Genomic DNA, 18,179 nt, shown 5'->3' with positions numbered 1-18,179 from the left:
ATAATAAGAGCAAATTTGATTATGTTTTCAAAAATGGTTTTTTTGTTATTGGGAACAAAAAAAAAAACAAACGGAAAAGACACCTAGGGATCTCGTCCCATTGAAAATTAAATAAACGAATTATAGACAAATTTAAGATTTTTTTTTTAAACTTAAGATAAATTCAGGTATTGTCTTGCCTTCTGTTTAGCTTTTATTATATATAAAATCAATTTTAAAAATTAAATTAATTAAAAATTTTATTTTTTTATTTTTAATATATAATAATAAAAATAAAAATATTTTTAAATAAAATAAGTTATCAAAATTGTAATATTTTAATTATTTAGAAAATATATTTATTTTAATGTAATTAAAAATATTTTAAATTTTTTTTTAAAAAAAATTTAAACAAGTTGAGACAGAATGTGAAATTCATATTCTTTCAACCCTATTCTCTCTCTTTTAATTTTTTTAATGGGATAGAGACGACAATTACTTTTATTAAATAGGAACGAGCAAGTTTATGATGAGAATTATTCATTCTTAATCCTTCTATTGTCATTCATAATAAAAACACGTTCAGTAATTAAAAAAATTATCTTTTCTTTTTTATTCTTAAAAAATAGTTTTTTTAATTGTTTTGTTTTATTTTTTTATGAATGTTTTAAAAAATAATTATAAAAACATATAGAATTATTAAAAATAAAACATTAAATATAAAAAATTATTTTAAAAACATTAAAAACAAATTAATAATATTTCAATATTTTTAATAGATTTTTATTTTACCAAAACATACCGAACTATTTTTTAAAATAGTTAGCAAATAAAGATTACTTTTCTTGTGTTTGCATGTAAAAAATATTTTAAAATTAGAAAATATTAATTTTTTATTTATTTATAAATAAATGTGAGTAGAGATGAAGAAAAGTGCATTTGTATGTAGTTTTTCACAAACAATAAAATATAATAAAATAAAAAATATAAATTTTCTTTCTTTGTAAATGTCAGAAAAATAATTTTTTTATATTCTTTTTCTTCAGCTTTTCTATAAATAATAAAACAAAAACAATTATAGATTTTTTTTTTCTCCTTTTTTTTTTCATCAAACGTTGGAGAATCGAACGTAGACTTTAATTTTCATAATCTAGAAGCTTCGAATAAACAAATATGAATATAATTTTCCAATTTTTAAAAAATTGATGTCCCCGCCATTATTGCACCTTTAACGTTAACGGCAAGTCTTTTCTGAAATTCCGTTAAAAAGCTACAATTCCCTATGCTATATTTCAGCTCACAACACTATTGAGATCTTGCCACGTCATATCCTGGCTAATAACGTACGGAGTCCACCCGACGTGGCAAAATCTAGGACGCTGATTCATTTCCCCGTTCCTTTCCCTCCAAAATTCCCAGAAAAGCCCTAGATACAGCATATATTTTTATTTCCACTTTTGCCCCTCCCACGCTCCTGTCAGAAAAATCAACCTTTCCAGGTTGATTTTTAGATCTGAAGCAACCCAAGATTCTTCATATTTTTATTTCATTGGTGTATTTGAGTGAAACAACTATTAATTAAAAAAAAAAAAAAAAAACCTCTGAATCAGAGTCCATGTGGAGTGATCAATCATTGAAATCAAAACATTACCAGTTTTGTTTTTCACTTTTTCTGATTTGGGGTTTCTCAAATTTCTAGGGTTTTTGAAATTTTTAGGGTTTGTTTGAACATTGCTTTTTCTGGGTAAAGAGTGTTGTTTGTGTGTGAATCTTGGGGTTTCTTGAAAGGGTTTGTTTTATAGGTTGGTTGGTTCGAGTAACATTGAGTTTTTAGTAGGAAATGAGAGATTTCAGAGTGGTGATACTCTGTTAAATCTATGCTCGTTGTTTGTTGTGATCTGCAGTTGCTGTTATTTCTTTATTTTTTTTTTGTTTGGTAGAGTAGATTTAGCTTGATTTCTACTTCATTTTGGATTTTTGGGTGTATAAGGAGTGTTCTTTGTGCATGAATTTTGAAGTTTCTGTAAAGGGGTTCGTGGTTTTGGTTTGTTCGGTAGCTGAGAAATGTTCGTTTCTACTGAGAAAGAACAGATCTCACAGCCTTTGGAGAATGGGGGGGAGTCATTTAAGTCAACTTCCCCAGCAGGATCATACCCGGATTCCCTTAATGGGTTTCCGGCGGGTACTGAATTGTGCGATCCGGTTCCTGTTCCTGCCCTCTATACTGATGTGACTGTTGTTCCTGAGCAAGAAAAGCAGGAGCTTGAGCAAACAATTTCGACTCTAGAAGGTACCGTCTTCTGGCATTAATTCACAAGGTGGAGCATTTTGACGAGCTCCTAATATGAATCTGAATTTAACTATGCAGGAGAAATTGCTGGATTGAGGTTGCAGCATCGGTCTTTGGACCGGACGCGAAGAGAAGCACTGAATAAGATCTTAGATATAAAAGGTAGCTGGTCATGGCTGGCTTTATCATGGGTTTATCTTGCATCTGTATATACAAGTGTGTTTATTGAAGAATTGACTTTAACCTGCAGGCAGCATTAGAGTGTTTTGTCGAGTTAGACCAATTCTATTGACAGATAGGAGAAGAATTCACCAACCCATCTCTACTGAATTGGAGAAGATAGTGGTTAGATCGGGGGGAAGTAGGAAAGAGTTCAGTTTTGATAAGGTGTTCCCACAAGAAGCAAGCCAAGGTTGGTATCAAATCTCCATCTGTTTTCTCAAGTTTAATTATCTTATTTTGTTTCCAGTTGTAGTAAGAGACTCTATCCTGCTTTTGAAAACTCTGTAGAAGATGTTTTTGTTGAGGTCGAGCCAATTCTTAGATCGGCACTGGATGGGCACAATGTATGTATATTAGCTTATGGTCAAACTGGCACTGGCAAGACATTTACAATGGTTAGTGATCAAGATTTTGTTTTACTCATATCATTTGAAACTGCATTGTTTCTTATGGATAAATGTTGTGATGCAATTATTATTCAGGATGGTACAAATGATCAGCTGGGAATTGCTCCTCGAGCCCTTGTTCAGCTCTTCCATAATGCCTCTTTGGATAAATCATCGTCTTATACCTTTTCAATGAGCATGTTGGAGGTTTACATGGGTAGTCTGAGGGATTTGCTGGCTCCCAAATCATTTTCCAGAGCATATGAAACCATATCAAGATGGTAATCATATTTCTTCCTACACCTCCTAAAGCCCCAGAAATAGAAATGAATTTGAGGGATAACTGAGTTGCTTACTGCAGTACTGTGTTTTGTTGACCCTACTACAGCAATCTCAACATTCAAACAGATCCAAAGGGATTGGTCGAAATTGAGGGTCTCTCAGAAGTGCCAATTTCTGATTTTACAAAAGCAAGTTGGTGGTATACCAAGGGGAGACGGGTTAGATCTACTTCATGGACTAACGTGAATGAAGCATCTAGCAGGTCTCATTGGTGGGTTCCAGGTTTACTCAGGCTTTTGCAACTTCTTTGATGGATTAATTTGATTTGGTAATTACGTTATCTGTTTAGTTCTATATATCTAGCTTAACGAGGATCACCATTTTTCGGCGTGGGGTTGCTTCGGAAGCTAAAGCAGAAGTAAGCAAACTGTGGATGGTTGACCTTGGAGGAAGTGAAAGATTGTTAAAGACAGGTGCCACTGGTCAGACACTAGATGAAGGAAGGGCTATAAATCTCTCTCTTTCAGCTCTTGGTGATGTCATTGCAGCCCTGAGAAGGAAGCGAGGTCATGTCCCCTATAGGTAAGTTCTTACATTCTAGTTCCCATTGAGATTTGCACTTCTAATCTGGTTGGGTTTTGTTTCTTTGGTTGCAGAAATAGCAAGCTAACTCAAATTCTCAAGGATTCCCTTGGTATGACACTGCATTCTTGGTTCTAATTTAGTTGTGGGCTGTTTGGCTGCCACTGAGAAATTAAAGTTTTTCCTCTTTGATTTACTTAGAACTTGAAATTGTTTTACTTGTCTGATTGCATTTAAAATGAATTTATTTTGTTGAAGGGGTGAAAACTCTTTGATTTAGAGAAATGGAGGCTCTCTCAATTTTGAATTATCAAGTTTTTGTGATGACTCCATTCCAAAAGATGAATTTGTTTTCTATAATACTGTTGAGAAGACGATGGATTAAAGTGCAAAATGTCTTATACTTCTTAATCTGATTGCTTTAGGGGATGGTTCAAAGATCTTGATGCTTGTGCATGTAAGCCCATTTGAAGAAGATGTCGGGGAGACAACCTATTCCTTGAGCTTTGCAAAGAGAGCAAGAGCAGTGGAGTCCACTAAAGAGCTCCCTGAGGTACTCCTCTTCAATTTCTTGCTAGCTACCAATGTCCTTGGAGTATGAATGTTGAAAGCTCTTACTGATCTCTATGCATTTATTTAGGACTTAAAGAAGCAAAAGGAAAAGAGAATTGCCAAGCTTGAAGAAGAGATGAGAGAAGCTGAAGAAGAATGTCAGAAAGTTAGGAATCAAATACAAAAGGCTGAGTTCTTGTTAAACGAAAACAAAAGGCTCTTCTCTTCCACATATCAGCCTCCTGAAGATGAAGGAAAGGCCCCTGCAAGCCCTAAGGGAGATCTTTTACAAGTTTCTAGAGCATCTCTAACATTTGAGAAAACGACTAGAAGAAAATTTTCTAATTCTATGCCTCGATTCATGAATTCCACCGTGGCAAGTCGCCAAAGGCTAGGTGCTGCAGAAAAAGAAATTGATAGCAGAGCAAACAGTTCAAGAACTGGGACTCGAAGCTCAATCCAATTCTCAGGTTCCCAGTCCCTTAGTTATTCAGATCTTCGTTTCAAATCCATTTTAAGATCAAATAAAAAATCTAGATACGGGGAAACGAATACTCCTGCCATGGAGAGTCCCAAATGCAGTGATTTGGATTCTAAGACAACCTCCATGCCTCGGAGCAAGATTGTCACTTCTTCCAATCCAAACTTGAGAGTTACACTTTCCCGTCACAGAAGAAGGATGTCTGATTTTATCTAGAGGGTAAATTGCTCCTGGTTAATGATATTTCGCGCTTTCTGTACAATGTTTTTTTGTCCATGTTTGATTAACAGTGGTTTTTATATAGGATGATTGATTTTGTGTCATTGTTCTAAAGGGGTGGTTTTTCTTCTTCTTCTTTTTTTAGGCTTGTTGGGATCTGTTAATTATTTGTTTACATGATCCCTTTAACTCTCATGGTTTGTTTAGGCTTTTTGGGATCTGTCAATTGTTCATTTACATGATCCTTGTCTTGTAGCCCACATAGGGCCTATAGGTTTGTTGACATCATGTTATTGAAACATATATGAAAAAACATTGGCTTCCTTTATTTTTGAGATTCTCATTATATACATCCTGAAATTATGTAACTCAAAAAGTTATCTTTTTAGTCTGGTATATGTCTTTGCTTTTCACAGTTCATTATTTTGCTTATTCACCTTTCTCAAGGTTCTCTGACCCTATTGATTTCATTCCTCTGTTTTTCCCATAAAATTGTTGCCTTTTCCTTGGCTTGTGTTCCCAGTGAACTTAAAGCAAAGGACAGATAGAGACTTGCCTTTGGTAACTGTTTTTTAAAACAGTTCTAAAAAACAATTTTTAAAAATTGTTATTTGATATTTTGTAAAACAAAACTCTGTTTGAAAAAAATTGTTATTTGATATTTTGTAAAACAAAAGTCTATTTGAAAATCTAAAATGTTTTTAACCTATTTTTAAAACTAATTTTATATCTAGTGTTTTATTTTTAATCGTTGTACAAGTTTGTATAATCATTTTTTAAAACAGTTCTCAAAAAGTAAAAACAATTATAATATGTTTTATAAAAATACCTTATTTTCTATTCTTAAGAATAAAAAATAGAAAATAATTTTTAGTTGCTAACTATATTTTCATGGTTTTTTGTTCTATATAAAACAAAAAATTGATTTTAAAAATATTACCAAATAAACCCTCAATCGTTAAGGACTTTATGTTGTAGTTTATAGTGAAGCCTATCATTTGATTCTTGAGTTTTCTATTCATATCAAAATTAAATTATAATTTTATATCAAATTAATTTATCATTATATCTATTTTTTTTTTTTACCTTTATCAAATTATTAACATTTTATGCATTTTTTGTACTACTTTGACTATTTTAGATATTATATTTGATCCGATGATTACATGCAATTTGAATTATTTTTAAAGATTTCTATTTTATAATTATTTTTATTAAGAGTGTTGGAGACATACTTATTCCTTATTGTAAGTCAAATGATAATTTGCATATGATATTTCTTTTCGTGGTTGGAGGCCATTTGGACCGTCGGTGGCTCTTGCAGCTAAAAATAATTTCAGGCTATAGATGAGCGGTGTGAACGTAGAGCACATGATAAGTCCCATGAGCTCTCCCGCATAATAACCCTTCTCGCAGATTTTCTATTTCACCCTTGCGACATTCGAAGCAACAATGATTCACCGGCCCATCTCCTCCCCGATAAACAAAGAAAACATGGTCCCCCGAATCCCAAAACGACGTCGTTTGGGAAAACACTAGTCCACGAAACACAGATGTGAGGGAGATCTGAATTGGGAGTGACGAAGACATGGCTTTATCATCGAAGGGAGGGGTGAGCACTGTTACAGTTCTCGTTCTTTCCATCTCTGTCGCCGCCGTATTCCTCTTCCTCCTCCTCTCCTCCCTCTACTCCTGCTCTTGCCCCATCCCCCCCGCTCCTTCCTCCGTCGGCAGCGATGTCGGTGATGGTGGTGGTGGTGGTGGCCGCGGCGGCAGTGGGGCATTTGAGGGTCGGATATCGACGAGTTCGGAGGATGTGGAGTGGGTGAAAGGTCAGATCAAAGTGAATGGTTTGAGAATGCAGGACAATGTGCTGCGTAAGGGCATCAATCCTCGCACTCGCCAGCAGCAGCTCCAAGATCTCATTGAGTAATCTCTCTCACTCACTCACTCTCTCATCTCTTCGTATATGCGTGTTTGTTTCTGTATTTGTATCTGTACTGCCTGGTGTTATGACATAGGGTTTCATTTGGTTTTGGGGCAGGTATACCAAAACAATAGGAAAGAAAAACTATGATTTGAATCTTGAATATTTTGGGAGAAAACCAGCGAGTTCATTTAACCTAACCCAATAAAACAATTTAGCTTGACTTTACTGAGATTTTCCTCCCCATAGAAAAACGAAAAATAAAAATAAAAAAGGAAAATTTGTTAGTGTGTATTCCGGTTAGTGTATCTCTCTCACAGAGTGTCTGTTTGGTTCCTGAGAAATGCGAGGAAAAGAAAAAGGAAGGAACTAGAATTTAGGAAGAGCAAAAGTATATAATTTCACTCAGTTTAACTTAATGCAGCAATTTGGCTTGGATAAGTTGATCTCTTCATTTCTTTGCACACAAACATGAAAAAATTGAAAACAAAAACCATAACTTTATCGACCTATCTATCTATTGCTCGAGTTACAATTTGGTATCGTATAGGGTCTCTTTGGATGATGACAAACCTGGGAAAAGAAAATGAAGTAATTGGAATTCAGGAAGTAGAGAAAATTAATAACTGTACACAATTGTGATCTGTCACAACGCTTTTGCTTGGTTGAGATGATTTTTGTGTCTGCGAATAAAAAACAACTGAAATTAGCAGATCCACTTTTTCCCTTTTTCTTTTTTCTCTTCCAGTTTTAGTTGCTAAATGACACTAATTTTGTTTTTGAACTGTGATTGGGTTCCATTTCTCTTCTTCTTTTTAATTTTCAACTTGCAAACCCAAATTTCTGCACATTTATCACATATTTGCTTTGAATCATGACTTAATTTCCTAAAATATCTAGATTCAAAGGCATATCTCACTATGAAGAACCTGAAGAGGGCAACCATACGGCACTCCCATGTCCTGGTGAGCTACTTGTAGAAGAGCACCATAGCAACTATGGTGAGCCCTGGGCAGGTGGCCGAGATGTGTTTGAGTTCATTGCTGAGTCGGTACACCTCAGTCCTGACTCCCGTGTCCTCGAGATTGGGTGTGGGACACTTCGTGTTGGCTTGCATTTCATTCGATACCTGAACCCTGAGCACTACCACTGTCTAGAGAGGGATGAGCTTTCCCTAATGGCTGCATTCAGGTATGAGCTTCCTTCCCAAGGCCTGTTGTACAAGCGTCCTCTGATTGTGAGAGGTGAAGATATGGATTTTAGCAGGTTTGGATCTGGAGTTGTGTATGATTTGATATATGCTAGTGCTGTATTTCTTCATATGCCTGATAAGCTTGTTTGGGTTGGATTGGAGAGGCTAGCAAATAAATTGAAACCTTATGAAGGTCGGATCTTTGTATCACATAATATAAAGTTCTGCTCGCGTTTGGGAGGAGAGGAGTGCACAAAGAGGCTTACAAGTTTAGGACTTGAGTATGTTGCCAAGCATACACATGATAGTTTACTCTTCAATCATTATGAGATTTGGTTTGAGTTCAGGAGGTCAAAAGCTTAGAGTTCTTTCAATTTAGTCTTTTTGGGTTTAGTTATTAGCGATTTTGAAGCAAGCAATGCAGCTGTCAGCTGAAAGTGGGCACATGGTGTTGCTCTTTGTTGGTATGGTGACATTTTTTGGAATGTTGGATTTTCAATGCTCTGTTGATATTTGTACGTGGAAGAAAGAAGGCTTACTCACTTGCAAATTTTTTTAGATGAATCGTAAATCTGGCAGGAAGTGGGGGCCCTGCTTTGTATTTTTGACATGAAAATGATTGTGTAACTATTATTTAGGTATTTGAGATTGAGTGCAAATGAGGGGGCTTTGTGTTATTTGAGACTGACACACCATGTAATGAGTAGTATATATTTGGAATTTGTTAATTAGCTGCAGTACAGACATTTTATCTTGCCATTCTCTGCTGTTGTTGATCATTGCACAGGAAACTCCTTTACATGCTTGCAATAAACTTGAATGATTGTGTTCAAATAATCATTTACTTAATGTTCTGTTTCTGGTGGGGGCCTGCTTTCAATTAGTAAAACCATATGATTGATTTGCTTTTGACTGCAATGTAGTTATATGCTTGCTGATGTGATTGTGTTTGTATGATGCTTCAAACCTTTCTGAACATCAACATGTTTGTTTGTTTCTCGTTTTCTTAATGGTAACTAGTCTTATAGAAATGGATTCAGATTTGAAGTTTGTATGATATTCTGGGGTTGCTGCTGTGGAAACCTCCCTTTGGAGGCAAATTTAAGGTAAACATGGTGGTACCTAGGGTATAAACAAGATAAAGTTGAGTAGATTTTTTGGTCATGAGAAATGGATTTCAACAAGTACAAAAGTTGCTAGTTCCTAGAGCCATTGGAGCAACGTTTTCTTCAAGCTAGAGAAATTTGTTAATCAATCCGTGAAATTAGGCTTTAACTTAACTAGTTCTAGTGGAATTTTCGTCCAGTTGATATCTTCATTTTCATGTATTTCCTTTGGTAGACTAGTGGAGATTTTGAAGGTCTTTGTTACTTAGCCGGTAATGATCATGCCTGCATTCAACTTCCCGGGTTTGCTTTGACCGTTTCCTAAACCTGATTCCTTTTGTGCTCATCCCATTAAGTTTCTTTTGGTGAGGTTTAGATTTTACTATCTTCAAAGCTCTAGTACACTAGTTGGTGATCCTGAGGGAAGATTTATTCTCTGAACAAAGTTCAACGGTTTCTGCCTTCTTGCCAGTTGGTGACAATTCTTCCTGGGACGGGGATCTACTTAAGAAGGATCCCCCACAACTGTTTAATTCCGCAGTATGCATCTGACTCACAACCTCACAGTGCCTAGAGGTTTTGGAAAATCCAGAAAGTTGTCATATTTTATGAGAGAATTTGCTATACCAAAATGGGTTCCTGTGGATTTTCTTTGTTGGCTAAGAGGAGAGGTTATAGGACAGTTCCTGTCCAAGTGGAGGATGTGAACCCTCTCTGTACTTCGAGTTATCCTCGGCTTCTATGGGATTTTTTTTTTATTTTCGCTTGAAACTTTTGGAGAGCTGAATATTTATTCCCTTGCCCTGCTGTTGATAGAAGATTTTCGTTATTTAATTTTTTGATATCATTTCTCATTCTTCTGAGCTTACGTGTTTTTTGGATTTGAGTTGAGTATAATTGTGTTTAGATCAAATTCATATGAAAACCGGTAACATAAATATGATTTGAATTAATCTATTTAAGAATGGTGTTGATTAAAGTGATTATAATCATAACTTATTTAATTGATTCATTTAAATTTTGATTTGAATAAATATATTAATTAAGTCATAAATATCATGTTGAGGAGATAAGATCTAATTCTAAATAATCGGATTTTATGATGTATGAGGATCCATTTATTTAGTGGAAGATCCGAGTTTTAATACAATATGGATATAATCTATCAACATGATCTATTTATTTATTTAAGTAAATAAATAATTGAAAAAATAATACTTTTCTCACATTTCTTATTCCTCTTTTTATTAGTAATTTATTTTTTGTATTCCTCTTTCTTTTATCACCTTTGATGTTCTTTTTTTGAAAGGATTTAATGGGTGTTAAGTAAGGCTTGATATTTATTATTTAATGACTTAAATCGATTTTAAATAAAATTGTTTTTAAGAGGTGTTTTGGTAAATCAGTTTAATATAAAAATTATTATTAAGTTTTACCAAACAATTTATACATTAAGCATAAATTATTGGGCTTAACTGTTTATCTCGGATTGGGCTAGTCAAGGGGTTAGGCTTAGACTTAAAAAGTTAGTTCGGTCCAGGCCAGTAGGCAAATGGGCCAAATTCGCATTCTTGGAAACAATTACGAGTCATGACATAGTGTCATGGAAAAATTACCATATAGGGTGGGTTGGGTGTGATAATAACTGTTATACATTAAGCATAAATTCTTGGGCTTTACTGTTTGGTTCGGATTGGGCTAGTCCAGGGGTTAGGCTTAGACTAAAAAAGTTAGCTCGGTTCGGGCCAGTTGGCAAATGGGCCAAATTCAAATTCTTGGAAACAATTATGAGTCATAACATTATTTCATGGGAAAATCACCATATAAGGTGGGTTGGGTGTGATAGTAACCTTGAAGGATCATTTACTTTGATAGGTCTTTAAATGTCTTAAAATACAAAAAGTCAAATATACGATCACACTTTTCACTTTAAAATCAAACATTTTCTTACTTTGTATTTTCTAATTATTATTATCATTATAAATAACATATCAAATAAAAATAATATTAATACTAATACATATAAATAATATAATAATTAATCACAAATTATTTTCAACAATTAAAATAAGTAAATTTATTATGTTTTTTATTATAAAGATTTCATAAGAAAATATTACAACAATTATTTTTTATATTTTTATTAAATAGATTTAGAAAATTTGAGTTGTTTAACCTTATAATATAACTATTAAGAAAAAATCATAACAGAAAAACTGTTTTTATAATATGGGAGAGGAGGAGATTTGGTGGTTCAAGCCCAGGAAGTGAAATGAGGAGACTGGCACCGTACTAGGCCAGGCCATGTGTGTATTACATCAGACAAGCACAACACACGCATCTGTCCCATGCCCACGTGCGCATCCGTCCTGTGCTTGCGTACACTTAGCGCATGATGCAGATGGAAGGCCAAACCTATGTGACTAAGAGGGCACCATGACATGACCTTGCCTGCTTAGGACACATGGCTCAAAATTGAGCTATTTTCTTGCTGCTGTTGGGGGATTTGAACCCCCAACAAAATATTTAGCATTTATCTCAAGCACCACTAAGGCAAGCTCACCCTTTGGTATATAATATGCACTAAACAAATATATATCAAAAGTTAGGATATAAACAAAATATTAAAAAAAAAACACTTTAAAGAACAAACTAATTATAACTATTTTATAATTGAATGAAAAATTTTCATTTAATTGATTAGTAAAATATATCATAATTTTCTTCATAGTGTATCATAATTTTAATATTAAATAGATTTTAAAATTAAACATATTATAATCATATATCATAATATTATCATCAAATAATATTTGATATAATTTAATAATCAATGTACACTTAACAAATTTATATTTTTTACACACAATATATATATATATATATATATATATATATATATATATATATATATATATAACTTTAAAATGTCTATTATACTTTTAATTTCATTTCTAAGAGTTCCATTTGATATTTTTATAAGTTTTGATCAATTTTATGTCTACCGATATTTTGTGTCAAAATATCCATCGAAATATATTATAATCAAATATCATAATATAATCATCAAATAATATTTGATATAATTTAATAATCAATAAATACTTATCAAAATTATATTTTTTTATTGACATGTACAATATTTTTTATATATATATACACACATATATATTAATTTATTCAATAAAACAACTTTAAAATGTCTATTACACTTTTAATTTCATTTCTAAAAGCTTTATTTTATATTTTTATAAGTTTCGATCAATTTTAGGTCTATCGATATTTTATGTCAAAATATCCGATATATCCGTAAAATCGAAATACTGATATATCCGTGATTAGCGATATTTTTATCTTTGTGGATGACACACAAGCACACACACATGGGTTTCACGACATGTGTGGCGTGCACCCCGTGGTGGCAATGGCACAGGGCCTAATGCGACCTACCTCCTCTCCGCACTAGCATGAGGGCTCCTAAAGACTTGTGCATTGAGTTGGTTGGAGAAGCCATGGGTGCCATGTCATGACTTAATGGGGCATTAGACATGCAACTGACTTAGACTCGTGATGCTTATGCATGGCACAGGGGCATAATGCCCTATGCATGAGGATGGAACAGCCATGGGCGCAATGCCATGGCTCGATGTTGTGGATCAGTGGTTAGATAGGAAGCTCTAAGGCAACGAACAAGATTGGTGGTGCATAGCATGGGCAAGGCAATAGTGAGCCTTGATTAACAGAGGGAGCTTGACACATGCCATAGGCCATGGGCACAAACTCAAACACTAGTGTGAGAAAGACACACTAATGCACCAGATGCACTTGATCAATTGGTTGATTCACGTTGTTGGTTTAGAGAGCCTTGGTTAGAGACATCTTGATGGACAGTTGATCACATGAGGCACTTTATGGGGAGGAGACATGTTGTTAAGGGGACTCATCAACAACTTTATGAGAAATGACTTGAAGGAACAACAACAAGCTAGTGACAATAGGTTGATCAGTGCAACACATGAGATGGTAACATTTAGACTTAGCAATAGGGAATTGACAGGCAGTTGAGAAGCTAGTGGTTGGTGTGAAGGGACACCTCGGTTCAGAGGAGTGTCTATAGTTGAGTGGTTATGGGTGGTTACATAACCACCGACAGGCTCCCTTGGTTTGAAATTTGAAAGGAAACTGCAAGCTGGGTGTTATAAAAACCCTTCTGCATATAAGAGACAAATGGTGAGAAAGTTATTGAATGCTTAGGGTGTAAAGCATTGCAATCCTTTGAATCTTGCAAAGTGTTGAGACACTTTGAAAAAAGTTTTGTATCTTATAGTCGATTGGAATAATACAAGTTGGGAAGCATTCCCATAATTGTTTTGGCTTGATTACGCTGTTTTTATAAGGCTTAAGGGAAAGGTTGGCTAAGGAAGGGTTTTTAACACCGCACACTCAGGTAAAAATTTAGAGGGATTTTCAGGGGTGTGACAATTACCATATAGTATGGGTTGGGTGTGATAATGATCGAGAATGGTGATATCTTTTGATAATTATTGGGGAAGACAATAATAGGCTTAAATATTAAAAATGCCATTCAACTAAAAACTTTTAAATTCAAAGCATTTGAAGCAATTTACTTGTTTTGTCGTGACATTTATGGTGTGTGGACCCCACATTTATTGTAATTATTGACATTCCAAATTTAAATTGAAATTTTGGGTTTAACCTTTATGACTATTATATATAACGATAGTATAATTTGTCAAAATAAGTTTCATAATTATACAATAAAAATTATGATTTTTTTTATATATATATTAAATTTTAAATTCATAAATCATGTTTTTGTATTAAATTCGAGAAAGATAAAATGCTTAATTTTTCATTCAAATTGTCTAAAAAGAATAAGAAAATGATGGAGAATGCTTAATCGTTTTTTATTTTTTATAATAAAATAATTTAAAAAATTATATGATTTTTCTATATATTTTTCCTTTGCATAATGTTTCTTTCTTAATTTTTAAATATAATTTTATTTTTTCTTAATACATCGATCAAATGATAATACATATGATATGTTGGATATTAATGAGGTATAAAAAGTGACTCTAAGACTATTACTTTTATTATAAAATACAAGTACGATAAAAATATATTATAATTACGATATAAATATACTTACATTACAATACATAACAATAAAAGCTAATAGAGAAAATTTTGAACTTTTTGATAAAAGTGATAGTTTTGTATAATCATGCCATACTTTATAACATACTTATATTATATATCATTTTAGAAACAAAATAAAGTACTAATTTGAATTCACGAGACTAGTAGTTATTTATTTATTTATTTATATATACAAAAATTATTAAATAATTTCAATGCACTGGGTGAAAGATGTTAATATACTGATATGATGTGTTAATACTAATAGTGTATGAATAAACATTTTTAGTATTATTACTTTTGTAATAAAATATATGTACGATATAAATGAATTATACTTACAATACAAATACACTAATGTTACAATATATTACAACATACTTTAATTTAATTTTGTTTAATTTTTTCACATGCTATATTATATAGCGAATGGTTGTGTGTTATTCAATTGAATATTTGTATATTATTCAATTGATGAGTGCTCGTGAAAAATAATGATTCATTTTATTAGGGCAATAAAGTTTTTTAATTGTATGTTACATATGTAAAACGATATAATAACCTTAAGATGTGGTTTTTATTTACAAAATATTGAAAATTATTATTTTTTTATCAGGTTCTCTAAAAATCTCAATTTTTTTTTAAAAAAAAATGTATTTCAAATAATTTAATTTCTTATAATAAAATAAGAAAAATTATATATATATATTCCTTTTATTTTTCACTTTTTTCACTTTCCCCCTTTTTTTAGACCCAAGTAACTAAAGGAGTAACAAAAAAATGACAAATTTATTAAATATACCATGTTGATTGATAATACAAATAATTTATGATTAATACAAAATAATAAACTAGAATAATATTGCATAATTTATTATATTATTTTGATGAATATTTTAACATTCAATTGGACTTATCATTTGCAATTCCATTTCAAGTAAATAATAAAATTATATTTATCTTGACTTTTTATAAGTAAAACTGTATTAAATAGTCAGGGTGATTGTTCAAAAGTGAAAAACATTTTTTTTTTTTGGACACAAGATATACATTAATGATTAAATGTACTTATCATCATGCGTAGATCCCATATTATTAACAATCTCAAATTTATTTATAGATAATATAAAAAACATATTTAATAGTAAAATTATTCTCTAGAACTTCTTGAGATAATGTAGTGTACTTTTTAGTATATTTATATAAGTATTGTACTTACAATTCACATCTTTTTCCTTTATAATAACTAGTCAGTTCTCACGTGCGTGCACATGAGTTTTTCTATTGAAGTCATTAAATTTAAGTATTTGAACATAAAGAAATTAGCATTTAAATTTTTTTTATAAAAAATTTTGATAATATTTTTTATTATATAGTCCATAATTTTTTTAAAAAGAAATTTATTTTAAATATTTTCTTTTGCAATGTAAACATGTTAATATGACATTGTAAGTTGCCAGATTTGTAAAACAAATTCAAGAAAGACAATGTATATATTGGTTAACTTCAAAACTCGTTCATTCCCTCGGTTTAAAACATACCAATTATAGTCCATGGAAAAATAAATAAATACAAAACAAACCATTTAAAGATCTTCCAAAAAACCACCTGATTTTTTTTTTTTTTGTATCAATTTTCACTATTTGAATTTGTTTGAGCTATTGATTTTAAAAACATTGAACCACAATCAAAGGACCTCTCTTTGGAATTTCAGCATATGGGAAGATCCTTAAAGTCTTATACATGATATTGTTGCAGGTGGTTTCTTTTATTTCTTTTGTTTTTGTTGTCAATGAATATTTTCTACTGGGTTCTGTAGTCCTTTTTCCTTTTTCTGGCTTTTCTTTTACCAATGAATATTGTTCCTTCTCATACAACATTTAGGATCATTGCCACTGCAATTGTCTTAGAGTTCAATCATGCACCACGCTTAGTAAAGAAGATCAAGCTAGTTGGTGCAAAAATTTCAAGAAGACGACACTTATAAAGAACATGTTTACTTCAGATCTTGAAATAGCTAGGTTTGAAAGTGTAGCAGTCCAGATTGCTAGTGGTATCAAGGGACAGGTGAAGAAGGTACGCATCTTAGAAACAATACATTCTTCATTTTTTACTTTTGCCTGGTTCTATTGGAAGCACAATTACAATTATTTTTCTTTGTGCGCCATTGTTTAGCATGTAATATTATTGGGGATTTTTTTCCCAACTGAAAAAAATATGGGCATTCCAAGAAGTTTGTGCTTTTTCTCTGCCACTGAAAGGTTTATTGGTAGTTTGAATTTAATGTCAATAATCTTGGTAGGCTGCAAAAGAAGAGTTTGGTAACCAACCCAAAAAGAAAGGAGGACTTCCTAGAGAAGGGATTGCCAGGTGCACATTCGAGGACAGAATATTGGTGAGTGACCTGGTTTTCTTGCGTGCATGGACTGAAGTTGAAGTCCCTCGCTTCTTCAATCCATTGACAACAGCCTGTAACCCTGTGAGCAGACCTGGCAAGGAATGAAAACTGTGGCTGAATTAAGGAGAGAGAACAATCTTTCCATTCCTGTTAACAAAGATTCACTCTACAGGGTAAAATTTCTGATGCTCTCAGGACATGATATTGTTTAAAATTTTCCATCTCTCTAGGAGATTGTTTTTTGATTCATTTTTTTGCTTGCTTATTGTTTGGTATACCAGCCAATTGAAATGAAGGCAAGGAAGTTCAACCCCTTGGTTATCCCCAAGTCATTACAAGCAGCTCTTCCCTTGGCTTCAAAGCCCAAAGATATTCCAAGCTCAAGTAGCTCCCAACCGTGTAGATATTGTCCGCTTTGGATCCAAAAGGATCCTCACGGCTTTAAAACACGTCTACTTGGTTAAGATGAGCCTCTATATATACAGTGCTAGGAACTTTCTCCCATATCCGATGTGAGACATCACAAACACCCTCCCATGCAGATACAACATCCTCGTTGTGTCCCACGGGATTGTGAGATCAAACAGACAAACACCCCTTACGGGGCCAAACAAACCCCCACACCAGGGTCGAGGATCGGCTCTAATACCATTTGTAATGGCTCACTCCGAATCGTGTAGATATTGTCCACTTTGGACCCAAAAGGGCCCTCACGGCTTTAAAACACGTCTACTTGGTTAAGAGGAGCCTCTACATATATAACGCTAGGAACTTTCTCCCTTATCCGATGTGAGACATCACAAAGCCTCTTTTGGAGAACCGAAGAGCTGTTGTTATGGAACCCCATGAGCGAAAAGTCCATGCTCTTGTCCAACACCTTCAGATGATTAGAAATGAGAAGGTACAATTGTTAAATTTGACATTTCTTTGTGTTTGTTTTTAGTTTGTCAATAGAGGTAATGATTTCTGAGTTTGATGTTTCACAGATGAAGAAGCAGAAGCTGAAAGAAACGGAGAAGAGGAAAAGATTTGAAGCGGCGAACGTCAAGGAGGAGCAGGTGTAGAGAAAGCGTCAAAGAGAAGAACGAAAGGAGAGATGCATGGCACAAGACGAACTGAGTAAGAGAATCTGAAAAGGCCCATGAGACGATGATGTTAATATGTGAGGACTTTTGTGTAATATAAACATAAGGATTTTTCTTTTATTTTAGGCTATGTTTGGTATTTGTAAAATTTGAAAGAAAATATAAGGGAAAAAAAAGTGGAGATCAAAAGTGAAAGAAAAGAAAAATATGGATGAAAATAAAAAATAAATTCAATGTTAATAAATTATTTTTATATGTTTTTTTAAATTTATTTTACTTAATTTTCTTTTATTATATAAGGATTAAATAATTTTA

The 18,179-nt window shown here is 32.9% G+C and overlaps 2 protein-coding genes and 1 pseudogene across 2 annotated transcripts; all 3 read left to right on the top strand.

The window, feature by feature from the left end:
- The first annotated feature begins 1,490 nt into the window (after positions 1-1,490).
- LOC117931111 (kinesin-like protein KIN-14U) lies at positions 1,491-5,325 on the top strand. The gene is made up of 10 exons (XM_034851985.1): positions 1,491-2,269; positions 2,348-2,431; positions 2,520-2,681; positions 2,780-2,886; positions 2,974-3,158; positions 3,266-3,430; positions 3,523-3,741; positions 3,816-3,853; positions 4,167-4,294; positions 4,382-5,325. Exons 1-10 carry the CDS (start codon positions 2,044-2,046, stop codon positions 4,988-4,990), a joined length of 1,923 nt encoding a protein of 640 aa, XP_034707876.1. The 5' UTR covers positions 1,491-2,043; the 3' UTR covers positions 4,991-5,325.
- A 1,116-nt stretch (positions 5,326-6,441) lies between these two features.
- Positions 6,442-8,873, top strand: LOC117929584. The gene is made up of 2 exons (XM_034849909.1): positions 6,442-6,922; positions 7,821-8,873. Exons 1-2 carry the CDS (start codon positions 6,582-6,584, stop codon positions 8,473-8,475), a joined length of 996 nt encoding a protein of 331 aa, XP_034705800.1. The 5' UTR covers positions 6,442-6,581; the 3' UTR covers positions 8,476-8,873.
- A 7,360-nt stretch (positions 8,874-16,233) lies between these two features.
- On the top strand, positions 16,234-17,912 carry LOC117930542 (annotated as a pseudogene).
- Positions 17,913-18,179: the final 267 nt, after the last annotated feature.

The sequence above is a fragment of the Vitis riparia genome, chromosome 14 (genome assembly GCF_004353265.1).
Source record: "Vitis riparia cultivar Riparia Gloire de Montpellier isolate 1030 chromosome 14, EGFV_Vit.rip_1.0, whole genome shotgun sequence".
Taxonomy (NCBI): Eukaryota; Viridiplantae; Streptophyta; class Magnoliopsida; order Vitales; family Vitaceae; genus Vitis; species Vitis riparia.
Note: the sequence above shows the minus strand (reverse complement) of the source record. Positions and strands in the feature narration are given on the sequence as shown.